At 44.1% G+C, this 27983-nt stretch overlaps 1 protein-coding gene across 4 annotated transcripts in view; it reads left to right on the forward strand.

The window, feature by feature from the left end:
- Window positions 1-27983, forward strand: part of LOC139275187 (microtubule-associated tumor suppressor candidate 2-like) — an 876619-nt gene that overhangs the window by 799305 nt on the left and 49331 nt on the right. For all 4 annotated transcript variants that reach the window (XM_070892299.1, XM_070892303.1, XM_070892301.1 and 1 more), the window contains one exon: window positions 18089-18155. In XM_070892299.1, coding sequence (XP_070748400.1) covers window positions 18089-18155 — 67 coding nt within the window. The remainder of the gene's footprint in view (window positions 1-18088; window positions 18156-27983) is intronic.

Genomic DNA, 27983 nt, shown 5'->3' on the forward strand with positions numbered 1-27983 from the left:
TGTTGTGGTGTGTTGCATGTTGCATAAATTAGTTATAAGGAGAGGGCAACTACTGCCAGGTGGGGCTGCAGGTCCGTCTCCAGAAGGAGGGCAGACAGAAGCGCCAGCCGGCGAGGAACAAGAGGAGGAAGAGGAAGCTGGTGAGGACCTAGTGGAGACCAATCAGCCTGCCAATCTAGCCATAGCCCTACCCCGCCCCCTCCCCCGAAGACCAGTACCCAGTGGCAGTTACGCGGCTACTAAGCTGTTGCGTCAGCAGCTCATTTATGAACACTTTTCCTGAACTTACATTGTGGATAGTTACATTTACATTTACAGTTAAGGTTAAGCAAAAGTTGAGTTATGTTTTTGCCTTGCCTGCAAAGGCTTGGCATTTGCATTAATGCTTAACTTAAGTAAACTTTTGTTATAATAATAGAATGCACAATAAATGCAGAACAATTGTTAAAATGTTATGCTTAACATAACTATGAGAGAATGCACAACAATTGTTAAACTCGATAAAAAAATTTATTTAACAGAACGAATTATTAAAAATATTTTATTAACACCCTCTCTCTCTCCCTCTCCCCCCCCACCCCAAACAACAATGAATACACGAACTTAAAAACATTTAACAATTATTATGAAAAAACAACCCCCCTCCTTACCTGCGGCCACGTTTTCCTCCAGGTCCTTTCCCAACCCGTGTTTTAACACCACCCGCCCGTTTTGGTCCCCGCAAGACGAAGCTGGCATGCAACGGGCAACGATAAGACTTCCTGCCGTGGTGGTGGTGTGGGAGTGGAAGATGAAGCATGATGATGTTCATCTTCTGAGTCAGGAGGAACTGTATCCTCCATACTCGCTTGAGTGCTAGGGGTCGCACTTTGAGCCAACACGACACCTTGGGGTGTAGCGCGGTGTCCAGCCAGCAACGCATGCCGAAGGGCATTGGTTGCGGCGGTCTGCTCTCGGATCCCCTCCATGGTCTGTCGTGCTGACTCAGTTTGCATGACAGACCAGTTGGAGAAATTCGTGGAGAACTGATGGAACCCCTAGATAAGCTCGCGACCTATCGCGGCCGTCTCCCTGCACATGGAGATAAAGCACTCCGTCTGCCCTTCCAAGGTAGACGATTGCTCACCTCACTGACCCGAACTCCGTGGGGTAGTCGTGTGCAATATATCGCGCTTTGGTGTCACCAGCTGCACACCGTTTGGTCCCGGTGCCTCATCGCTCTCAATGGAGATGACCGCAGGTTCATCCGCCCCTCCCCCACCCCCCGCCCCCCCCCCCCCCATTAATAGACGCCTTGTGTAGGAGCTCCAGTTCTTCTTCGTCCTCCTCCTGCTCTAAGCGAGGAAAGTGCTCATGCTCATGTTCCTCTAGCTCGCCTTATTCCTCCTGCTCCACCGATGGTGCAGGTGAGGGTGCTGGTGCCGACTGCACGTCTACCAGTGTATCAGGTTTACCTTAAAAACACATATGTTCTAATAAGCTCTGTAAAAATGTCATCATAACGGTGAACATTACCAAGAGACGTGACATATCAATACTTTTCACTACCCCAGAAAGTTGTAGCTGCTGCAATCCCTGCTTCTTATGCCCTGTTTCTTATGCATGCATGAAGTAACATGTCAGTACATCATAAGTACATTACAAGTATATTGCATTTTGCATTATAATTACAGGACATTAGATCAGTTACATACTTAAGTTTTTAATACATAATACAGTTTGACAAATTACAAATTACTCACAAGACGCATGGCTGGGTTCGGCCAGACCAAGGTGGTGACTGCACGGCTATCACGGCCAACCAACGTGGCCGCACGCTCTTCAATTTCAGATAATGGCTGCAGCTGAGCAGTGCCGCCCCCCCGTCCGATGTTGTTCGGCATGGTTAATAGATATCTTCTGCAAATAAGAAAAGAGCATGGCATGGCGTGGCATAAGCTAATGGACTAGGTAGTATCTTGAGGTCACAACAGTTTAAAATGTTTAAAATGTTACATGCTGCTGGTTCAGATCACTGTCCGGATCTTAACATGGTTTACGTAACGCATTTAAGAATGACAAACTTAAATTCAATACAGGAGATTCATTGTTATAATAAAAATTTGCATGCATGCATCAGTAAAATATTAAATATAAAATTTGAAATAGAAAAATGCAACTTACAAAGAAACATAGAAAATAGGTACAGGAGTAGCCCATTCAGCTCTTCGAGCCTGCACCGCCATTCAATAAGATCATGGCTGATCATTCACCTCAGTACCCCTTTACTGCTTTCTTTCCATACCCCATGATCCTTTAGCCGTAAGGGCCATATCCAACTCCCTCTTGAATATATCCAATTAACTGGCATCAACAACTCTTTGTGGTAGGGAATTCCACAGGTTAACAACTCTCTGAGTGAAGAAGTTTCTCCTCATCTCAGTCCTAAATGGCTTACCCCTTGCAACTTACTGTTAACATGGTTTAATTAATACAATAAAGAATGTCAAACTTGAATTAAATGCAGGCCATTCATTGCTCTAATAAAAATTTCCATGCAAAAGTAAAACATTAAATATAAATTATAAAATATTAAGTGCAAATTACTGTTCACATGGTTTAACTAATACATTCAATAATTAGATTCAATGCAGGAGATTCATTGTTATAATAAAAATTTGCATGCATGCATCAGTAAAATATAAAATATAAAATGCAACTTACTCTTGCTGCAGCCACCAAGCTATTCCAGCGTTTTCTGCACTGGTTACCCCCACCTCGCCTCATGGGATGCAGACGGAACCATGTCTGCAATCTCCACCCAAATTTTTCGGTAGACACGGGGAGGAGGTGTCCCATGTGCACCCAGTGTCAAATTAGCCCACCTGGCATGCACCTCATTGACAAGGGCCTCATTTGCCTCATCGCTAAAGGGTTTAGCCCTTTTCCTCTCTGAATCAGTCTCAGAGGTCATTTTCAGATTGGTTATACAATTATTTAGATTTAAATATAAATATAAAATTGGAAACGCTGCAAATAATTCGACTGTAATCTACTTGCTTCCTCCTCTCTCAATCTCCTCTCTCTCTCCCTACCTCTCCCTCTGCCTTCTGAGCATGTGTGATGACCCCTGACCTTCCGAAACGCGGTAAAACCAGTCGGCCGAAAAAAAAATCTTACACACGCGCAGAAGGCTGTTGCTAGGGAAGTTTTTGACTTCCTCGTTTGGTGGGCGAACGCGACATCAACAAAAAATCAGATTGCCCATTCCACATCGCCATCTTAAGGCCGAGTGGAAAATCGCAAAAAAAAATGGGCCATGTACCAGCGATCAGTAAGGCTGAGACGTCCTACATTGCTGGAACAAGGCCCATTTTTGGGGGCAATGGCTACCTAGTGGAATGTCTAGCCCAAAATCTATGGAATTCTCTGCCCCAGAAAACTGTGGAGGCTGGGTCATTGAATATATTTAAGGTGGAGATAGACAGATTTTTGAGCGATAAGGGAATAAAGGGTTATGGGGAGTGGGCAGGGAAGTGAAGCTGAGTCCATGAACAGATCAGCCATGATCTTATTGAATGGTGGAGCAGGCTCGAGGGGCCAAATGACCTGCTCCTGCTTTTATTTCTTATGTTCAACCTCAGCAAGGAACATTGCATGCGACGTCTCTGCTTCACTAAAGAGATGCTCACTGAAATCTGCCACTTGTTGCAGGCAGACCTGCAGCCTCAGAGCAGGGCAAGATGGCATTGCCAGTTGTTGTGAAGGTGAGAGTTGCCATGAACTTTTATGCAACATGTGGTAGATTTTAGTAAGGCATGATGAAGGCAGTGTGTGCTTGCATGCCAACAAGCTGACCTTGTATGACTTCGGTCTGAGCTTCCATTGCATCACTCGGACATTGGGTGGCTTCTGCTTGTGCTCCAATGGAAGCTGAGATGTCATCCATCAGACGCTCCATCAAGATTAGGGCCACAAGTACACAAATGGATCGGCCCACCACTTGCACGCAGAAAAGGATGGGGTCCTAGCTCTGCGCAAAGCCATGTGAAAGGTTGGTGCTGGACTCCTCCATGTTCCTTGACATTACAGTCAAGCTTTCTGGCAAGCCTGCCAATGCACCAAGCATTTCATTGTGCATACCCATCTGCATTCTTCTGTCCCATCAAGGTCCTCATCTAGCCCTGTGCAGCAGAACACATGTGTGACCTCATCCTCCAGGGAGCTGGCACCTGTGCTACCCTTTCCCCCTGCCCTGGCTGCAGCCCAGTCATGCCCGGTGACTCAGCATGTGCAGATCCCACCTCTATGCTACCCTCTAAAGTATGCGCATTGCCAGTATCTGAGCTGGTGACTGCAAGTGTGAGATCGAGTTACGGTGTTTCGTCTTCGTCGGTGTCTTCTTCTTCTTCCACCACTGCCTGCCCAGGTTGGAGTTTTTGGGTGTCTGAAAGGAAAAAGGCACAAGGTTGGGTTGTGGTGAGTGGAAGGGGTACATACTTACACCATATGCAGCTTGTAGATCAGAATAGATTGTGGAATGAAGGGGAAGTGGGATGTGAGAAGAAGGATTAGATACGAACATATCATCATCTTCAATGGTTTCAGTCCTGCCACTGGCCACGGCTTCAGTCTCCTCCACTGGGGCTAGGATATGCTGGTGCGCCTGTCCCGCTCAGGTTAGCTGCTGCTGCCTGCAGTTGTGCGCCTACTTCTCCTGCAAAAGAGAGGGAAATGTGCCACTGAGTGCAATGCAATGTGTTTGGGTGATGTAGTTGTTATGGTTGAATAGCTGGCAGTGTGTACAAGCTGTGAGACATGGGTGTGAGACTTGCAGCAGTGGTAAGTTTGTGAGGGTGAGATGGAGCACATGAATGTCAAGTATGAGTCGTAATTGATAGAGATTGTTGGTAGGTGAATGATGGGGGTGTGGTGATTTAAGCAGTGTGTGAGGCTCGTAGTGGAGATGGTGGAATATGACATTTGAAGATGAATTCACTGACCTTGACCACTCGAGTGAGGTTATTGAACTTCTTTCGGCATTGCATCAGGTCCTCGGGACAACACTGCTGGCATTTCCCTCCACGTCTATCTGCTCCCACTGCCTTTGCAGTGTCTGTCTGGAGGGCCTCCTGTCGATATAGGGTCTCTCTCCTCCTGACCACCTTCTGCATTAAGGCCTCCACTGCTGCATCGGAAATGCTTGGAGCCCGCTCTCTGGCATGTTGTGCCATTCCAGTTTCTTTTCCAGGTCAAACTCACTTCCAGAATGACTTCCAGCACCTACTCTCATCAAACTGCACCTCCCCTTTAAGAGGTACAGGTTGGCTATAAAAAGTGCAGGTTATCTTTAATTGATGCTAGCCTCGCATGAACTTGGGCCCCCTACTGAGCGCATTCAGCGTTGGGCTGAACACTGCAAAATTGGCTCAGAGGCAGAAAGCAATGGGTAATGGTTGGTGGGTGCTTGTGAGTGGGGTTCCGCAGGGCTCAATACTAGGTCCCTTGCTTTTTGTGGTATATAATCAATGATTTAGACTTGAATGTAAGTGGTATAATTAAGAAGTTTGCAGGTGATACAAAAATTGTCTGTGGTTGATAATGAAGAAGAAAGCTGTAGATGGCAGTAAGATATGAATGAACTGATCAGGTGGGCAGAACAGTGACAAATGGAATTCAATCCGGAGAAGTGCACTTGGGGAGGGCTAACAAGGCAAGGGAATACACATTAAATGGTAGGACACTGAGAAGTGTAAAGGAAAAAGGGGACTTTGGAGTGCAGGTCCACAGATCCCTGAAGGTAGCAGGCCAGGTAGGTAAGGTGGTTAAGAAGGCATACGGAATACTTGCCTTTATTAGCCGAGGTATAGAATACAAGAGCAGGGAGGTTATGCTTGAACTGTATAAAACCCTAGTTAGGCCACAGCTCGCGTACTGCGTTCTCATCACCACATTACAGGAAAGATGTAATTGCACTAGAGAGGGTACAGAGATTTATGAGGATGTTGCCTGGACTGGAGAATTCTAGCTATGAGGAACGATTGGATAGGCTGGGTTTGTTTTCTTTGGAACAGAGGAGGTTGAGGGGAGACCTTACTGAGGTGTATAAAATTATGAGGGGCCTAGACAGAGTGGATAGGACGGACCTATTTCACTTAGCAGAAGGGTCAACCACCAAGGGGCATAGATTTAAAGTACTTGGTAGGACATTTAGATGGGATTTCAGGATATATTTTTCACCCAGAGGGTGGTGGTAATCTGGAACTCACTGCCTGAAAGGGTGGTAGAGGCAGAAACCATCACCACATTTAGAACGTACTTGGACATGCACTTGAAGTGCCGTAACCTACAAGGCTACGGAACAACAGCTGGAAAGTGGGATTAGGCTGGATTGATCTTTGTCGGCCAGCCCAGACACATGTTGGGTCGAAATGGCCTTCTTCAATGCTGTAAATTTCTATGATTCTATGATGTACATTACCAGGCAGCACGAAGTTTGCGGGCAGTCTGCATCGAAAGGAACGGCCGCAGGTTGTTCGTGCATCACCATCACCGCGCCCGTTTTCAAACCTTATCCAATTTCTAGGCCTATAAGTTTTACTAAGAGTAAATGCATTAATGTTATTATATTTTAAAATATAAAGTTACTGAAAACCAAGCTGTCAAGCTTTATCCATTGTAGCCACCACGTTTGTTTTAGGTTGGTGTGTTTAGTGAATATAGTGGTGTTGCGTTTAGTGAAAATCTAAATTATGCAAAAGGTTTCCCAGCAGACTTTATGCATTGCAGTAAATATTTTGCAGTGTTGTGGTAGCCTGCACACCTGAGAGGTAAATAGGACCTTACTGTAAAAAGGATATGGAAGAACACATCACTTAAGAGAACTTTGTATGAACCAGCCAGGTATCCAGTGTCAACATGGGTGAATGAGCTTTTGTCTTCTTCCTCCTTTCCATTCAAATCCCTTTCTCTACTGCCTGCTGCACCTTCACTTTGCTCTCTACCAGCTTCTACATAAGAAAGTCATATTGTGTGCATTAACAGCAACTTAGTCACTATCTAGTCACCTGGCAGATCTTTTCATTACTTTGAGATACAGGCCATTATGTTTCCCTACCCTACCCCAGATAGTTCAGAGTGAAACGATATTGCATAGTATATTCCTGAGCCATGTAGATAATGAAGGTTCAATCCTTGGTCTATGCTGGATGATTTCAGATGGAACAATTGGTCTCAGCGTCCCTGGGTTAGGAAGTGAAAACATTGACTATCTAGCCTGTGTGTGTTTATGTGCGTGGCTGTTTGGTTGAGTACAAGATCTGGCTCAGCTGTAATTCCCCTTTCAGTTACATACCCTGTTGATACTTAAGAGTGTCTCACACAAAAAGACTGAAAAAGGAGGCAAAATACTGAACTTAGAAGGTGCCGTACCCCAGAATGAACCATGGCCTTTAGGGAAGCTATGGTAAAGGAATACAATCAGCTGGAAAAGGGAAAATGTTTGTATTACACCACATAAAAATACTTCTTTCCATATCAGTCATGTAATGGTTAATGTAGTCTAATAAGGAAAAAAATATTCTTCATCAAATCAAGGATAGTTTTGCTAATTTAGGCCACCAGTAGTGGAAAATGCTCAGGTAGTTTCAGTTTTGTGAGGCAAAGATCTTGTAATATGATTTCATTAATATGAACAGATTTCTCCCTGGAGCAGGAGAGAGACATATGCTGCATTGTCAGATGAAAATATTAAGATTAATGTTTAATCCTGAATGGAATGTGTCAGTTTTGTAACATGCCAGAATTTCTTCAATCGCTCACATTGGTAATCTCTATTAAAGGTGCTGTACCAGTCTCCTGTTCTTCCGCAGTTGCATTAAAGTGAAAGGGACATAACTACAGTGTGCAACATCAGATTGTTCTTGTTTCCAAGTTGCTTGTGTATTCTCACAGCAATACTATCCTGAGATTCATCCCAAGGGTGAATTTGGACATCTGAGCAGAAGCTTTGTTTCCTCCTCCATTTTCTACTGTGCAGTAGTTGACTCATGCTATTTATGTTAGGCAAGGGTATTAAGGGTTATGGAACCAAGGCGGGTAGATGGAGTTAGGATACCGATCAGCCATGATCTAATTGAATGACGGAACAAGCTCGAGGGGCTGAATGGCCTACACCTGTTCCTATGCTATGGTACAGTTCCATAGGTGTCTGCTCCAGTACCTTACCCAAGTGACCACTCAATATGTGAGCCTACATAGTAGCATCACGTTTGCCCTCACCTGACATCCACACTTATGTACTTCCGCACAGTGCTCAGTGGATAGTGCTCAGGAGCAAGAAACCTAGCCCAACAACACCAAGGTCAACCAGAATGAGATCGGATAGCTTAATAGAGTGGGAATTAAACCTGGGACTTTCCCAGTTTGTATGGCTCAGTAGCACACAAGGCAGTACATTCCGAAGAGAAATTTCACCAAGGATTGCAATAAAAGGCCTGTCAATTTCACCAGAATCTTTGTAAAATAGTCGCTCCATTAATTAGGGCTAAATTTTTGATTAGTTTAGTCAATGCATTACACAGGTGTGATGGGTCAAATGGCCTCCTTCATGTCTATAATATTTCTATGATTCTATCATCAGGTAAGACATTTTATTGAGATTTCACTGAACTGAAATCTCCTGCATTTTTATGAAGGAAACGTAAATAAGAACATAAGAAATAGGAGGAGTAGGCCAGACGACCACTCGAGCCTGCTCCGCCATTCAATAAGATCATGACTGATCTAATCTTAGTCTCAACTTCACTTTCCTGCCTGTTCCCCCTAACCCTTGACTCCCCTATAGTTCAAGATTCTGTCTTTCTCAGCCTTGAATATATTCAATGACTCAGCCTCCACCGCTCTCTGAGGTAGAGAATTCCAAAGATTCACGACCCTCTGAGAGAAGAAATTCCTCCTCATTTCCGTCTTAAATGGGCGACCCCTTATTCTGAAACTGTTCTAGATTCCCCCATGTGGGGAAACATCCTCTCAGCATCTACCCTGTCAAGCTCCCTCAGAATATAATGAGCCTGAAATTCCGATGTCCCGGGTCCATATGAAGTTTCTACGGACCCGGGAAGGCATCGGAAAAGCCGGTTTTCAGTGCACAATGCGCAAGCGCTGAAAACCGGCTTTGCCGATCTTTCAAGTTTCTGGCTTGACAGATCTCGCGCATATCGGGAGCGAGGACACTTGCAAAGGCAAGATTTGCGATATTTACGCATATCTTGCCCAGCAAATGTCCTCACAAATCTTGCACCTGAAAAAGCAGGCATATAGCCTACTTTTACAGGTGCAAGTGTTTACAAACATACATAAACATTAAAATTAAATTAAATAAACACATATGAAAGCATATTTTATTGTTAAAACCCTCCTCACTGTGGTAAGTTTATTTTAAGGCATCATTTTCAAAACTTTTTAAAAAGTCGGGAAAATATATATTTTTTTAATAAGAACTTTAATTTAAATGAATCTTAAATATGTAGTGTATTTTTCTATTTTTTTTTATTAGTGTTGTGTGTGTTTGGGGGGGTTTCCCATTCATAATAATGGGAACTCCAACTTAAGGAGTTCCCATTATTATGAATGAGAAAATATTATACATTGATTGGCTGCCCAGAGCCATGCGACTCCAGCTCCAGCATACGCACATCCCAACGTGCAGGCGCTCCGATGCGTAGGGAGTGAAGGCCTCAGGATCGGAAGTTCGAACGGGCTCAGCACCTTCAGGTAAGTGCGCATTTTTTTTCCTTTTTTCAGTAGTTTGCCCACGAGAAGACCTCGATCGGGATTTCTAGGCCTATATGTTTCAATAAGATTGTTAAGTATGGAAGAACTTCACAAGACTGTGTACTGTGAGCTAAAACTGATGTGACCTTAGTCTCTTTAATACAACTCCAGAGTGCCTAAGCAACATGGCAGACAACCTTTTATACTCCCTTGCACGAGGTGTGCAGGTGACCCTTGGGCTTCCAACAGTTGCGCCCTCTGGTGGCAAGTCTTACATTGTTACAATGTTTACGTACATAACATCACTCCCCCCAAAGTCTTTGATACAAATTATTTACAAGTTGAGACGATCCGGGGCCCTACGCTCCCTGGTTGATCGTCTGAGTTCAAACTCTGGCATGGGTGAGTTGGTCGGACCATTACTGCACTGCACGCAGCTGATTTGACAGGACTGTTGGGAATGGTGGGTTCATCCTCTTGATTGACAGTGAGGTTGATTGCTGGTTGGGTGTGTGTTGGTGGATCGATGATGGTGATGTCCTCTTCAGGTTGTTCCTGGTTGTCGGTGAACCGCAGTTTGGTCTGATCCAAATGCTTTCTGCACGTTTGTCCATTCAATAGTTTGACTATAAACATTCTATTCCCCTCCTTGGCCAAGCCAGTGCCAGCGATCCATTTAGGACCATGACCGTAATTAAGGACAAACTCAGGGTCATTAACATCAATGTCACGCGATACAGCCGCGCAATCGTGGTACATATTTTTCCGGTGACGCTGGGTTTCCACGTGATCATTTAGATCCGGGTGGACTAGGGAGAGCCTGGTTTTGAGTGCTCTCTTCATTCACAATTCTGCAGGGGGAACCCCAGTGACCGAGTGAGTGGGGTCGCGTCCAGTAGCTGAGAAGAACCCGAGATAAATGGTCTGCAAGGAGCCTTCCGTCACGCGTTTCAAGCTTTGTTTGATAGTTTGGACTGCCCATTCTGCTTGACCGTTGGCTGTGGGCTTAAACGGGGCAGACCTGACATGCTTGTTGTCATTGCGGGTCATAAGCTCGTTGAATTCCGAGCTGGTGAAACACGGTCCATTGTCACTGACAAGGATGTCGGGCAAGCCATGGGTGGCAAACATAGCCCGGAGGCTTTCAATGGTGGCAGTGGATGTACTGGATGACATGATTATGCATTCAATCCATTTAGAGTAAGCGTCCAATACAACTAAAAACATATTTCCGAGAAAGGGGCCAGCAAAATCTACATGAATTCTGGTCCACAGTTTGGAGGGCCATGACCACAGACTCATGGAGCCTCCCTTGGTGCATTGCTCAATTGCGAGCACGTGTTGCATTGGTGTACGCATGACTCTTAAATCTGAGTCAATGCCAGGCCACCAAACATGTGACCTGGCTACAGCCTTCATCATGACTATGCCTGGGAAGGTATTCTATAGGTCGTATATAAATGTTTCCCTGCCTTTTTTTGGCAAAACCATGCGATTACCCCATAAGAGACAATCCGACTAGATGGACATTTCATGTTTGCGTCGATGAAATGGCTTAATTTCATCTTGTATTTCCCCAGGAACGTCCCATTGTGGACGCAACTTTTTACAAGTGATAGCACAGGATCCTGGCTAGTCCAGGTCCTGATCTGGCGAGCCGTGACGGGTGAGCCCTCGCTCTCAAAACCATCCGTGACCAGAAGCAAGTCTGCGGGCTCCGCCATTTCCACCCCGGTAGTGGGCAATGGTAGCCGACTGAGGGCATCAGCACAGTTCTCCGTGCCTGGTTTGTGGTAGATAACATAGTCATAGGCGGACAATGTTAGTGTCCATCTTTGGATGCAGCTTGCGAAGAATGACCTCGTGGCCGATGCCAAGCACAAAAAAGGCCCGTAGCATTTCCCCCAAAAATGCAGCAAATTCACAAGTTCCCGCAAGGTGTCTCAGGTCGACGACATAACTCGCCACATCCTGGCCCTCGGAGTGGTGGTGTGTGTAGAAGCGATACCTGGCCATTTAGATGTTCTCCTTTGGCTTGAGGTGGTTCTGAACCAGCGTAAACAACTCTGTATAAGTCTTCTCCGTTGGTTTCTGCGGTGCTGGCAGATTCTTGATGAGGCCGTATATTGTGGACCCACACATGGTGAGGAGAATCGCCCTGCGCTTGATCGCTTTATCGTCCCCATCCAGCTCGTTGGCCACGAAGTACTGGTCGAGACGCTCAACGCAGGCTTCCCAATCATCACCCTCTACAAATCTCTCTAAAATACCAACGGCAGCCATGACCGTATGAAAGTTCGTAATCTGTTACTCATCGCCAATTGTTAAGTATGGAAGAACTCCACAAGACTGAGTGCTGTGAGCTAAAACTGATGTGACCTTAGTCTCTTTAATACAACTCCAGAGTGCCTAAGCAGCATGGCCAACAACCTTTTATACTTCCTTGCACGAGGTGTGCAGATGACCCTTGGGCCTCCAACAGTTGCGCCTTCTGGTGGCAAGTCTTACACAGTTACAATGTTTACATACATAACAAAGATCACCTCTCATTTTTCTAAACTCCAATGAATACAGGCCCAACCTGCTCAACCTTTCCACATAAGACAACCACTTCATCCCAGGAATCAACCCAGTGAACCTTCTCTGAACTGTCTCCAATGCATGTATATCCCTCCTTAAATAAGGAGACCAAAACTGTACGCAGTACTCTAGGTGTGGTCTCACCAATACCCTGTACAGTTATAGTAAGACTTCCCTACTTTTATAATCCATTCCCCCTTGCAATAAAGGCCAACATTCCATATGCCTTCCTAATTACTTGCTGTACCTGCATGCTAACGTTTTATGTTTCATGTACGGGGACACCCAGATCCCTGTTCCGCAGCATTCTGTCGTCTCTCTCCATTTAAATAATATTTTGCCTTTCTATTCTTCCTACCAAAGTGGATAAGCTCACATTTAAATAATAATTTGCTAATTTATTTTTCCTACCAAAGTGGATAACCTCACATTTTCCCACATTATACTCCATCTGCCAAATTTTTGCCCAATCACTTAACCTATCTATATCCCTTTGCAGACTCATAGGGCCCAAGTTGCCACATGATTTGCACCTGATTTTTAGGAGCAACTGGTGGAGAACGGACTATCTTAGAAATCGCAATTCTCCACATTTTTTTTTCTGCAGTTCTAGTCAGGTAGAACAGTTCTACTTTGGAACAGAATTTTTTCTTCAAAAGGGGACGTGTCCGGCCACTGACGCCTGATTTGAAAGTTTCCACAGTGAAAATGTACTCCAAACTAACTTAGAATGGAGCAAGTGAAGATTTTTGTAGAACTGAAAAAACCTGTTCTACACATTAAAAAATCAGGCGCAGGTTACAAATTAGGTGTCCAGAACGAGGTGGGGGGGGAGGGGGGCGGAGAAGGGAAGTCATTAAATTCTACAATAAATCCTTATTTATACTTATACAAATATTATACAAATAAATCCAACCTGAATAAACATTTATGAGCAAAGAAAAGATTCAATAAACCATCTTCCTACCTGTGTGAAAGTGCTTCAGGCAGGGAGAATTCTGCAGCAAGCCTCACAAAATGAGGCAGCCGTTCCCGAAGGCAGGCGGGCGGGCGGGAGGGAGGGAGGGAGGGAACCGACCGAACGCGGGGGGTGGGGGGGGAAGGAAGCCGTTCCAGACGGCGGGCGGGAGGAAGGGAGGGAACCGACCGACCGACCGAACGCAGGGAAGCCGTTCCAGACGGCGGGGAGGGACCCAACCGACCGAACGCGCGGGGGCGGGGGGAGGGGGGGGGGGGAGGAAGCCGTTCCAGACGGCGGGCAAGCGACCGAACGCAGGGGGAGGGGCCATTCCAGACGGCGGGAGGGAAGGAGACAGAAGGCTGCAGGAAGCCTCAGAAATTGAGGAGCCATTTCCCGACGGCAAAAGGGGGAGGTCATCGGGAAACGGCTGCCTCAACTTTCTGAGGCTTCCTGCAGCCTTCTCAGTGCTGATGGCAATGTGCTTTTATTAAAAAATGTTCAAAAACTAAACAGCTACAAAGAACTACAAAAATGGCCGAGTGCCAATGTTTTTTTCACACTGCGCGTGCGCGAACGCTCCAACGCGCACGCGCAGCGTTGCCGGCAGGAAAAAAACTAATTTAAATGGTACCCGCCCCCTCCCACTTACAAAATCGGCGCGAGTGTAGGCTCCGCCCCCCTGCTCGCCGCGCCAAACAGATAAGGAGCTGCAGGGCGCTCCAGAATCGCGAGTTTCTTTTCCGCCGCCGTTTTAGGCGCGAAAAACGGGCGCCCAGTTCGGAGGGGCGCCCATTTTTTTATCATGTGGAAACTTGGGCCCTTAATGTCCTCCTCACAATTTGCTTTCCCACCTATCTTTGTATCTTTCAGCAAATTTGTCCGCAATACACTCAGTCCCTTCATCCAAGTCATTAATATAGATTGTAAATATTTGCAGCCCCAGCACTGATCCCTGTGGCACCCCACCAGTTATAGCTTGCCAACCTGAAAATGACCTATTTATCCCGACTCTCTGTTTTCTGTTAGTTAGCCAATCCTCTATCCATGTTAATGTATTACCCCCAATGCCATGAGCTCTTATCTTGTGTAGTAACCTTTTATGTGGCATCTTATCGAATGCCTTTTGGAAATCCAAATACACTACATCTACTGGTTTCCCTTTATCCATCCTGCTCATTACATCCTCGAAGAACTGCAGCAAATTTGTCAAACATGATTTCCCTTTCATAAAACCATGTTGGCTCTGATTGATTGTATTATTGATATTCTAAATGTCCTGCTACTACTTCTTTAATAATGGATTCCAGCATTTTCCCAATGACAGATATTAGGCTAACTGGCCTATAGTTTCCTGCTTTCTGTCTCTCTCCTTCCTTGAAAATGATTAGGACTTGGACCTAATTAGGAGATTTGTGGGTCATTCGTTCCAAAGCTGGTCATACTACAACATGTATAACAATAAAATAGGGTCACCATGGCTCAGTGATAGTATGCCCTTTTCTGAGGCAGAAGGTGGTGGGATCAAAGCCCCACTCCAGGACTTGAGTCTAGGCTGACCCTTTAGTGCAGTTCTGAGGGAAAATTGCATTGTCATAGGTGTTGTCTTTCAGACAGAACTTCATATAAGGCCCTCTGCTCATGTGAATGTGAAAGATCCCAATGGTAATGTTTCTCATTTGCTCTTTGAACGCCTTTGCTATGTACAAATCAGATACCACATTTGACTACATAAGTTACGACTTGCAAACGGGCATCTGCCATTACAGTGCCCTTACAACTTCAGTCAGAGAATTTAATGGGGACATTACTATTTCGACAGCGTATCATGCTGCATGCTATTGCCAGGTGACGCCAAGCTAGAAGAAGGGCTCTTGGCCATGTCAGCTCATGGATGAGGGGAGGCCGAAGACGTCTGGGGAGGAGGGCTTTACCCCCCCCCCCGCCATGGGTTTACAGGCACCAACGCTCATACTTCCAAAAGGAAATGCTGACAGAGATATGCCATCTCCTACAGGCAGACTGAGGCCTGGACCATTCTGGAGGCAGCTTTCAATACTCCCCTCAACAGGTATCCAAATTCATTGTGGTGTGCTTCACGTTGCACAACTTGGCCATCATGAGGGGCCAGGCATTGCCAGTGGGGATTGCAGGCCCACCTCAGGAGTCGGAGGACAATGAAGATGGGTCTGGCGAGGCCCTCATTGGATAGCCACACCATCCATGGGGGAGGCAGCATGGAGATGCAGCCGGACCAGCTCATAATGGACCAGCTCTCCTAAATGGAGGAAACTGAGGGAGGGAGCTAATACTGGACACGTTATGTGCCCCCATAAAGGCACATCTCCGGTGAACGTTGGAATGATACACAAGACAACAATGGCAAAGGATGAATCATAAATTTTACTGCAACAAAGTAACAAAAACTCCCCCCACCAAAATAAAACCATACAATATACATTATGTTGCAGGACACTGAGCAGCAATGAAGTTCCTTAAATCAACGAAACATTTTTAACGCTGCAATTTTTGGCTGGGGTGCAAAAGCTTCATTGTGTAACACCTGATTTTGCGCCCCCGATCATGGAACCTCATTTTTTGCCAAATTTTGCAGTCAAGGACGAAAGCTTTTTCCAGGTGGTATCAGTATCCCCACCCCCCACCCCCCCATCCCCGCTGTCCCTCTTCCCCCCGCACCCCCCCTCCCCCGCCTCCCACCGCCGTTACCGCTCCAAAATCTCAAAAGCCGAAAATCCAACTCTTTATTTCTTAGTAATGCACATCATGTTTCCTGATGGCTGCAAGAGGTTTGTGACAATAAATTGCTGTATCTTCAAGTTAACTTTCTTTACCTATCATGGTGAATTATTATTTTAGTGTTGCTGGATTCAACATAGATGGAGTTAAAAAGAGAAAACTGCAAATGTTGCAGACGTGAAATAAAAACAGAAAATACATCAGCATCCGAAAAGAGAAAAGACAAGCTACTAATTCAGGGAGAGATCAGTTATCACAAAAGATTCCTGTCAAACATTAGGCTACCTATCTTTTCGCTTTTCAGATGCTGATAGTGTCTGCTGTATATTTCCAGCATTTCTGTTGTAGAACTGAGGCTGTGTACACAATCTTAAAAGAAACACTACAAAGTGAAGGAACGAATCTGAATTGATTAATGTACTATGCAGTACCACTTTAGTTCTTATTTACAGTCGAAACAGAGGTATCTTGCACATATCTGGGTTTGAATTATTGTAACCCCACCCATTACCACAATAATGTAACAAACAGCGACTCATTAAAGGGACCTATTTTAAATAGATGGCTAGTAGCTTCAACCAGCTGCCAGGAATGTAGATTTATACCGATGCTATAACTGATAACGCGAAATCATTTCCTTCATAAAATCAAGGATTTATATACTTTTTGCAATGGAATTTTATTATTTTTTCTGTGCGTTAAATTTACATATCCCCACAGTGCCGTTATGCTGTCAGCTTTAAGAGTGATGAAATCAGTGTCATACCCTTATTGTGTGAGTATTGATCAGCCTCACTCTGACGCTGCTTGTACTGGCACAGTAACCTCCCCCTGAGCAGGATGTCGATAATCTTCCTGTATCTTTCTCCCCATTTCTGTGTTTCTGGAAATATTAGGAGGAATAAGGTAGTTCTTAGTGCCACATGCAGGTAGGGGTAGCTGTTGCCAGTGTGCAGCATTTACTAAAAATCATTGCAGCAAAGGACTTGCGACTGAATGAAGGAGACTTGTGAATCACCAAACCTGCTAGGATGGGCCATTGCTGTTGCAAGCTGTATTACTGCTTTGGTTGTCTGGACAAGAGGGTAATTTAACTTCCGCTGTTTCTTTTTGTTCCACTGACACAGGGTGGTGACTAAAGTCATGATGCAGCCCGAGTTCAAATAATTTAGGGGCTGGCTTTATGATTGTCAGAGCGTTTTTATGAAGAAAAGAATCCTGTTTTATTTATAATGGCCTTGTAAGTTAACATTATATTGTGAATATTGAAGATAGAGGACATATGCAAAGCTGCAGTTCAGTTCACAGCTCTGTCCACGGTGATAACTTAAACTGACTATTATCTGTCTGAAAGAACTGACATAATTAGAGGCCAACCCCAAAGAGGTTTTTTTGTTCATTATTTAAATGTTGCACTACCACTGCTATTTTTTGATTTGAATGGGAGGGGAAAATCATAATATGATAGCTTTTCATTCCCTCTTGAAGTTAGTTTTTCACTCTCAGATTTTTGGCTTTCTAGTGTTAGCACAAGCTTGTTTTTTGTTAGTTTTAGACTTGATTTGAATGTTATTGTTAAGTTTGTAGAACAGAGTTTGTAATTTACTAACTTTCTGTAACTACTGAATGTTTCACAGCTCAGAGATAATTCCGGATGTAGAGATAACAGAAAAGGTACCTTCTGAGTTCAGTAGATAATAAGAAGGCCTCAGTGGGTTACTGTAATGAAAAATAGGTTGAGGTTTTTGTAGAAAATACATTAAATAAAATCTCTAGGGGAGTATGTTGATAATTAATTGTACTTGTGAACGCTTACCTCAAAACAGTTGTTTGTCAGGAAATACAGAATAGATTGTAATATAGGGGTAGATTTCCATATTCAATGCTTGGACAATAATTAGGTGGATTGGATTGCTTGCCTGTTCTAGAATCCACCTGAGTTTCATTCCATTGATTTCACCAGGCGGGCAGGGTTAAAATCACCCTGTTATTGCAATTCCCTACTTTGTGTATTCTAAATTCTTCTATCCTTATTTGCAGAATGAAAGTGCCCTTATCAAAGAGAAAGAACTCTCCATTGAGCTTGCTCATATCAGGGAGGAAGTAGGTAAGCTGAACAATGAAATGTACCACAAGTATTGCTGTCTGTCATCTAACTATGTATTTTGGCTATATAGTTCCTACAAAAGTAATGTACAGAAATATTTTTATGGGTCCGATGGCTACTTTGTCCCGGTGGGACAATACAGAGCAATAGTTCATCCTGTTGATATGGTGATGAGCTCACAACTTGGTTCTGTCATATCCTGAGTGCCATCAAGCAATTTTCTCACCACCCTTTTAAATTATGCATACTCTCCTTATGCATCTCATAATGCTTAATTACACTGTTTCATGAATATCATAGTTTTGTTCCAACTTTGCTTCATGTTAATATGGATCTTTTCAGGTCTTAGTTGTTAGTATAGCCTAATCGAAGTAATTGTTTAACTGTAGTATTACATACTAACTGAATCAGTGTGCGTCATTTCCAAATAAGTTGCATCATTCCTTTAGGCTGAGGTACAAACAGGAGTTTAATAAGCTGGATAAAATTAACCCTTTCAAACATCTGAAAGTTATGGGCAGGAATTTCAGCTTTGATGATTTCGGGGCAGTAATGGTGGCAGGGCAGTAAAGTTTGCGTCTGGGAACAATTTGTGCCTCACTCATCAAAATTGGGCAACTAGGCCCTGAATCTGGGGCACAGCGCTAAGGAAGGCATTATACACCTTCCTTCGGCGTTAGCATGGGAAAATTCTGAGCTAAAGAGCGGGACGGGGAGTGCTCTGAGAGACGTCTGGGGAGAAACCCTCTCACCCCCTACAAAAACAGTCCCAATACACAGCCTACGCCACCACAAATAAATCGCAAAAAGAATTAAAGAAAATACAATCACACTTACTTTAGGACTGCATTACTTGCCTCCCTGCAGTCAATATAGTTGGACCGTCTGATTTCCCAGGCGTTCACTGTGGGGCGTATGGGTCGGGCGGGAGTCAAAAAGTGCACCGGTGTTACAACCAGGGGCATTGCACACCGCGCAGCTCTTCCGGGCGATGCTGCTCCGCACCGCTGCAAAACCAGCCCCGAAAACCCCCGCGGGGTGCTGGAGGCTGACCGGCTGCCCAGAAGACCTCACCACCAGCATTGCCGCTGCTCCAGGGCAAAAAATGGAGCGCAATGGATCAGAAAATCCACCCCCTATGTGTATAAATTTACATTGCACTATAAAGGCATGAGAGATAAACTGCGCTTAGCTAAATTGGTTGCACATTTATCTAGGTATACTAGTAGAAAACAGCAATAAAAACTGATCAATGTATAATAATAACTTATTTATATAGCACCTTTAACATGGTAAAACGTTCCAAGGCGCTTCACAACAATTTTACAATATTTTAGATATTGACCATTGAAGGAAAGAGAGAAAAAGCATGAGAAGGAAGTGTAAAAAGAGGTTAACGGCTCGGGTCCGAAGTGGCAGCCAAAATGCACACCCAGATAGACACAGGCGAAAAAACTATTAATTGGCTGTGCGCCTGTTAGAAAGTGTCATAGATCAGGCATCACTCACACTACTTAAAGGCAACGAGCACCACTTAAAGGGGAACTGTATTCTGGTTGCAGATAGCAGGGAATGCTTCTGAAGAAAGAAATGGCTACATAACCTGCAGATCGGGCTCCAACATTCTCCAATAGCGCTTTGGAGGCCCTGGTAGTGGACAGGGGGAGGGAGTTTCTGTTCCCCCTGGGGGGGAGGGGGAGGGCGGCGGGAAAGCACTCCAGGCAGTACTACTGCCATTGGGAAGAGGATGCAGAGGTGAATGTCAGGACCTTAGCAACCAAGACATGGCTGCAATGCAAGAAAAAGTTCAATTACCTTACGAGAGATGTCAAGGTAAGAATACAGCTCTCTTACTCTCTGCTCACACCTTCACGACCTGCAGCCTCATTACTCATAACACTCCCATCCCTGCTTCTATTCACTGCACCACACCACTCAACCTTCTTCCCCTCCTACTCACACACTCTGATCCTCCTATAATCATCCCTATTGCAACCCTCACTTCCCCACACATCGCATCTTCCACACAACATACAAACTATTTGACCATGGCAGGCACATTCCTTAAACACCTCAAAAGGACATAATTAACACAGCCCCTTCTTTCCTGAGGAGATGTTTGCACACAAAAGAGGCAGGAGTTGGAGGAGGCTGAATCCGCCTGCTAATCCTGTCCCGTGTGGAAGAACACATGCTGGACCCCACAGGCAGGTGGTTGTGGCTGTGGTGAGAAGCATTGCTAGTGGAGACATCATGTAGTGTTTCTTCACAAGTATTCACAACTTATCCTCTTTTTCCCTTAGTTCTATTTCACCTTACATCCTCTGCATGACAAACCGCAGCTTCTTTCATCAGCCACTCATTTCTCTCTGCTCTCTCTTTCTTCACACTAAAAGCTCTTTCACATCAATCTCTTTCATTTCAGGCGCTGAAAGTGTGGATGTTCTTATGCGACTTTAGGAAGAAGAGGCCAGTGGGCGGGAAGGGGGGTGGCTCATGTGGTGAATCACGAGCCACATGTATGTAGGAGCCAAGGCAGGGGGATAGGGAACCAGAGATGCCAGCTCGCTGGAGCGCGACATCACATACTAACTCTACTGTAGAGTACGCAGATGCTGACTTCCAAGGCCCAGGCAACCAAAGAAGGCTATGGGCATACACCAGGAAATGCCAGATGCACTGGGCAGCCTGCTCACGAGCTTTCGCACAATGTCGCAGAGCATGGAGGAGTCCAGCTCCAACCTGTGTTGGGGCTTCACGCAGAAGTTGGAGAACATGCTGTCCAAAATGGAGCGAGTGATCAGTTCCATCAACACCACAGTGGCCCCACCATGATGGAGCCTCTGCTGACAGCTGCCAACGCAAGATCAGATGGCTGCTATCATGGTTCTGGGGGCCAGTGTTGACGGGCGTTCAGTGCATCACCCCACTCCTGCACTGTTCTCGCACATGATAGTGGCCTGGTTCCGTTGGATAGACAACTGCTCTCCTCTCTCAGGATGACAACATGTCTGCTCCCCAGCCAACCACTCTGCCAATGTCACACAGCCAGCTGGGCCTGACTTCCCCAGCCCACACTGCGGTGCTACAGTCTGCAGCCGGGCCCTCAAGGCCCAGAGCTTCTTGAGATCGCCACCACAGCCATCTGAAGCGTCCTCAATGGAAGCTTGTAAAATAGGCACAGTGCATTCTAATTTCAAGGCCTCTATGGGGCTACCAAGAATTCTGAATAAGTCAAACATGCTTTTGTTTTCTACTGTTAATTCATTGAATACTTTTTCTTTAAATGATATTTGTTTATGACATTATTAGAAGGGTTGCTGACCTTGCAACTGTAGAGGAGCTGAGTGAATTTAAATAGTTGATTCTGAGACACCCTTAGATTAATGACTGCAGCCACTGGTGTTCATTCAGCTCCCTCACACTGCTGGCCTAAATAACTCATTTAAGATAGGTCCATTGATATTGTGATCAGCATCGCCATTTAATTCTTTTTAAAAGCACAAAAATAATAAAACAATGTTAATGTCAGTGATGGTTCTTTGCAAGTGAGTTTTAAAATGTATCCTGTTAAGACTCCTTCTTCTGCATCGGTGCCTCATAATTATTCTGATTAAACGTAATATACTTCATATCTACTTACCCAGTATGATGTACTCCTATCATCATTTTTTAATACATGGGATATTTTAATAAAAATGAGTTAGGTTCATTTTTCAGGTGCTGTGGATTGTGCTGGGCAAGGCTCATTTTACAGCAACATCAACATTTTATGATATGGTTGTGATTATTTCTTTATTCCTAAGGATGGTTAAGAAACATGAAACATTTAGCTCAGAATGTATCTCAAATTCCAACATTAAATAATATATACATACATTTTAAATTGTAATTAGGCATTTTGCTGAAAGCCATTCTGAAACTCAAAATATAATCACTGAAATACAAGATGATTGTTCAGATTATTCAAGTAATTATTTCTGGGTCCACTTCTATCGAATATGGTGACTAGCATCTTGGCTTTAATTATTTATTGTAACAGTTTTGAATTAAACACCGCCACGTTTTAACTTAGAAATTATTAGGGGTTATTTTCAATTTTGGCAGCAGTGGAAAACTGAGAGCACCGATCAGGCATCCATTATACAATGGAAAGGAGAACCGGACGGGATATGTAACAGGCGGTCTTTTCGATACTGCTCTGTTTTAAAATTCTCATCCCTCCATGGCTACGCCTCTCCCCATCTCTGTAATCTCCTCCGGCCTACAACCCTCTGGGTTCGCTGTGCCCCTCCAATTCTGGCCTCTTGCGCAGCCCCGATTTTCTTTGCTCCACCATTGGTGGCCATGCCTTCAGCTGCCTAGGCATTAACCTCTGGAATTTTCCCCCTAAAGCTCTCCACCTCTCTCTCCTCCTTTAAGACGCTCCTTATAACCTACCTCTTTGACCAAGCTTTTGGTCACATGTCCTAATATCTCCGTATGTGCGCTATATAAACGCAAGTTGTTGGTGTTGTTGTTTGCCACCCTCACCAAAGTTGAAATGGATCCCCATTATTTCCAGTATTGATGTACAATGTGTTCATGTGGAATTTCCTGCCCATTGTATTAAAGGGGAGCTAACTCATTTAAAATAAGCAGGTTAACAGCTCCCTAAAAATAGCAGGCAAAGGAATGTCACATAAATGTGTTAAGCACTGGTACAGAAACATTGCATACATTAATTTCTACTTTAATGTTTTGAAAAATACCACATATTACATTGAAGAAAAGCCTCAGGCTCCTAATGCTTTTCACTTAATATACCTCTGAACTTAAATTTGTTTTTATTGTTGAATGTGGAAAGTAAAAATACATTTCAAACGGAATGCTTTTCACTTATTATACTTGGTAACAGCTACTGACAGCTTTGGGATGTATTTTATAATTTTGAGTCACATTGCCCATTCCTGATGGCTAAATAAAGTGTCATTTTTTTAACATGAGAGTTTATCAAAAAAATACGTTTGTTTTTTAAAACCTCGCATAGATCATAGTGAAAACACACTTGGAATGTTGTGAGCAATTCTGGGCACCCAACCTTCAAAATAGGAATGTATTCAGAGAAAATAAAACAAGCTGATTTAGAGATTTAAGTTAGGATGTGGGACTCAAAGTTGGCTTTGCTTAAGAAAAGAAGATTGAGAGGGGAAATGATCTTTAAAATGCCGTGATGAATATATCACAAGATACTTATAAACAAGAAAGGCTATTTTAATACATCCATCCAGAACAACCTTACAATCCCCCATTGCTGCATTTAATTGTTTCTTAAATGATTGAGGATTATCACCATCATCACTCTACCCAGAAGCCCATTTAAAGTATTGATCACCCCCCGCATGATGAAGAACCTCCTAATATCAGCCCTAAAGTTACCTTTCACTAGTTTGGACCTATTTCCCCTTGTCCTTCTCCCACTTTTAATCGAAGGTAGTATTCCTGATTAACCTTTTCCATATCATTTAATACCTTGTGTATCTTTATATGATCTCCTTTTAGACAGGCTGAAAAACCCACGTTCTCTCCAGTCTTTCCTCATAACTCAGACCCCTGACTCTGGGTAGGGTGGAATTATTTGAAACTAGCCTGCCTGGCGGGAAACTGACAGGATCAGATTGGGCGCACATTTTACACTCTGTTGGATGGGTTAGGTTAAAATTACCCCTAAAGATCAACCTTGTGGCTCTTCTTTGCACTGCCTTCAACTCTTGCAAGTCTCTCTTTCTCGCCGACTAGAACTGGCAAATATAAGCTCTGTCACCAGTAGTGGGGCAAAGGAAGAGAGGGATGCACAATGGACCAGAGTCAAAAGATCAAAGGGTGCCAGAGGGGTTTTATGGCTGGAGAAGGTTGTAGGTATAGGGTGCAATTAGTCCGTGGGAAGAGTTGAAGAAGAGGATGAGATTTTAAATGTATTCTGTTGGAGGACAGGGAGCCAGTGACAGGCAAGTTAACTTAGTGAGGGTCAGAATTGGACAACTGAGTTTTGGATAATTTGGGGTTTATGGAGGATGGGAGCCCAGCAAGAAGGACAATGGAGAAATCAAAGCTAGTGGTGGCAAACTAATGCATGGGAGTTTCAGTGGAAGAGAGACTGAGGTTGGGGTGGTGACAATTAGTGTTGTAGATGTGAGAGTGGCCTTGGTCATAGAAACATAGAAAATAGGTGCAGGCGTAGGCCATTCGAGCCTGCACCATCATTCAATAAGATCATGGGTGATCATCACCTCAGTACCCCTTTCCTGCTCTCTCTCCATTCCCCCTGATCCCTTTAGCCGTAACGGCCACATCTAACTCCCTCTTGAATATATCCAACAAACTGGCATCAATAACTTTCTGCGGTAAAGAATTCCACAGGTTAACAACTCTCTGAGTGAAGGAGTTTCTCCTCATCGCGGTCCTAAATAGATTACCCTTTATCCTTAGACTGTGTCCCCTGGTTCCGGACTTCCCCAACAACGGGAACATTCTTCCTGCATTTAACTGTCCAGTCCCGTCAGAATTTTATATGTTTCTATGAGATTCCCTCTCATCCTTCTAAGCTGCAGTTAATACAGGCCCAGTCGATCCAGTCTCTCCTCATATGTCAGTCCTGCCATCCCAGGAATCAGTCTGGTGAACCTTCGCTGCACTCCCTCAATAGCAAGAACATCCTTCCTCAGATTAGGAGACAAAAACTGAACACACTATTCCAGGTGAGGCCTCACCAAGGCCCTGTACAACTGCAGTAAGACCTCCCTGCTCCTATACTCAAATACCCTAGCTATGAAGGCCAACATGCCATTTGCCTTCTTCACCGCCTGCTGTACCTGCATGTCAACTTTCAATGACTGATGAACCATGACTCCCAGGTCTCGATGCACCTGCCCTTTTACTAATCTGTCACCATTCAGATAATAGTCTGTCTCTCAGGTTTTACCACCAAAGTGTATAACCTCACATTTATCCACATTATACTGCATCTGCCATGCATTTGCCCACTCCCCTAACCTGTCCAAGTCACCCTGCAGCCTCTTAGAATCCTCCTCACAGTGCACACTGCCACCCAGCTTAGTGTCATCTGCAAACTTGGAGATATTACACTCAATTCCTTCATCTAAATCATTGATGTATATTGTAAATAGCTGGAGTTCCAGCACTGAGCCCTGCGGCACCCCACTAGTCACTGCCTGCCATTCTGAAAAGGACCCGTTTATCCCGACTCTCTGCTTCCTGTCTGCCAACCTGTTCTTTATCCACGTCAGTACATTACCCCCAATATCATGTGCTTTAATTTTGCACACCAATCTCTTATGTGGAACCTTGTCAAAAGCCTTTTGAAAGTCCAAATACACCACATCCACTGGTTCTCCCCTGTCCACTCTACTAGTTACATCCTCAAAAAATTCTAGAAGATTTGTCAAGCATGATTTCCCTTTCATAAATCCATGCTGACTTGGACCGATCCTGTCACTGCTTTCCAAATGCGCTGCTATTACATCTTTAATAATTGATTCCAACATTTTTCCCACTACTGATGTCAGGCTAACCGGTCTATAATTCCCCATTTTCTCTCTCCCTCCTTTCTTAAAAAGTGATGTTACATTAGCTACCCTCCAATCCAGAGACCATGGAATGTTGGAAAATGACCACCAATGCATCTAATATTTCTAGGGCCACTTCCTTAAGTACTCTGGGATGCAGACAATCAGGCCCTGGGGATTTATCGGCCTTCAGTTCCTTCAATTTCCCCAACACCATTTCCTGACGAATAAGGATTTCCTTTAGTTCCTCCTCCTCGCTAGACCCTCAGCCCCCTAGTATTTTCGGGAGGTTATTCCTGTCTTCCTAAGTGAAGACAGAACCAAAGTATTTGTTCAATTGGTCTGCCATTTCCTTGATCCCCATTATGAATTCCTCTGATTCTGAATACAAGGACCTACATTAGTCTTCACTAATCTTTTTCTCTTCACATATCTATAGAAGTTTTTGCAGTCAGTTTTTATGTTCCCTGCAAGCTTACTCTCATACTCTATTTCCCCCCTCCTAATTAAACCCTTTGTCCTCCTCTGCTGAATTTCACCCAGTCCTCAGGTTTGCTGCTTTTTCTGGTAATTTATATGCCTATTCCTTGGATTTAACACTTTCCCTAATTTCTCTTGTTAGCCACGGTTGAGCCATCTTCCATTTTTATTCTTACGCCACACAGGCATGTGCAATTGTTGTAGTTCATCCATATGATCTTTAAATGTCTGCCATTGCCTATCCACCATCAACCCTTTCAGTATCATTCTCCAGTCTATCCTAGCCAATTCACGTCTCATACCATGAAAGTTTATTTTCTTTAAGTTCAAGACCCTAGTCTCTGAATTAACTGTGTCATTTTCCATCTTAATGAAGAATTCTATCATATTATGGTCACTCTTCCCCAAGGGGCCACGCACGACCAGATTGCTAAATTAATCCTCTCTCATTACACAAGACCCAGTCTAGGATGGTCTGCTCTCCAGTTGGTTTCTCGACATAGTGGTCTAGAAAACTATCCCTTATACACTCCAGGAAATCCTCCTCCACAGTATTGCTACCAGTTTGGTTAGCCCAATCAATATGCAGATTAAAGTCACCCATGATAACTGCTGTTTCCTTATTGCACGTTCCTAATTTCATGTTTGATGCCATCCCCAACCTCCCTACTACTGTTTGGTGGCCTGTACACAACTCCCACTAATGTTTTCTGCCCTTTGGTGTTTCGCAGCTCTATCCATAGGTGCTTCAGAATTGATGGTGCAGGGGCAGAAATAGAAACCATTGCTGGAGATGCAGTGATTACATTTGGATTGGTAGGCCTGGAACCACAAAAGGGCAGTGCTATAGAGCTGGACACTAGAGACGAGGCAGTTGAGGAGAATGATATAATCAACTGAATCGAACACTGCAAAAAGGACAAGTGGGAATAACACATCATGCTGATAGTCACAGATGATGTCATTCATAATTTTGGGCCGTTTTCTTACTGTGAGAAGGATGGAAGCTGGACTGAAGGGATCAAAAACAAAGGGTTTGAAATTCAACAGCCATCCCAATGTACTCCTGCTTTCCTTTTATACTAATTCTGGAACTGTATATGAATATGAAATGTAGGAGGTGGCGCATGGCTTAAAACAATGCCTTTTGAATTTGAATCTATCCTGAACTGATTAAATGGGATGAAAGTTTCCTCTATCAATTGTAAGAGTCCCAAGGAAAATATGTTTAAAGAATCCCAACCAATGTTTGTAGTTTCCATAACCTAAGGTACAAAATTACCTGCAATGGAGCAATTGGAATTATAAATAAGTTACAGAGAAGCCCTTCAAAAAAAGCTGCTGCAGGACATGGGAATGTGACCCTGCTGCTTTGGGAATGAAGTACATTGTTGATGCTGTACTTTTAATACCTGACCTATGCATATCTGCTCGAGAGTGTGCATAATGCTGACAATAGATACAAGATAAGTGTTCTCTTCCCTCACCTTCTTGAGTGGAAAAGCAATTTTCCAAAATATAAATTTCAATCATGTTAATAGCATCAAATGAAAATGTTAAAAATCGGACTTTAAATCTTGCATAAGCATAATATCAGCTTGAAGACATTACTCCGAACGAATGACATTACAGACTGCTGGGAAAGCACCAGTGCTGCGACAGCAAGGCTGAAGTAACCTTCAGCAGGATTTCAGTCCACTAAATAGGAACAGAAAACTGTCCAAACAATTTGCCGAAACAAAATGAAGAAAGATGTGGCAGTTATACTACATTATGGGCTCAA

This window comes from Pristiophorus japonicus, chromosome 10 (genome assembly GCF_044704955.1).
Source record: "Pristiophorus japonicus isolate sPriJap1 chromosome 10, sPriJap1.hap1, whole genome shotgun sequence".
In the NCBI taxonomy this organism is placed as follows: domain Eukaryota; kingdom Metazoa; phylum Chordata; class Chondrichthyes; family Pristiophoridae; genus Pristiophorus; species Pristiophorus japonicus.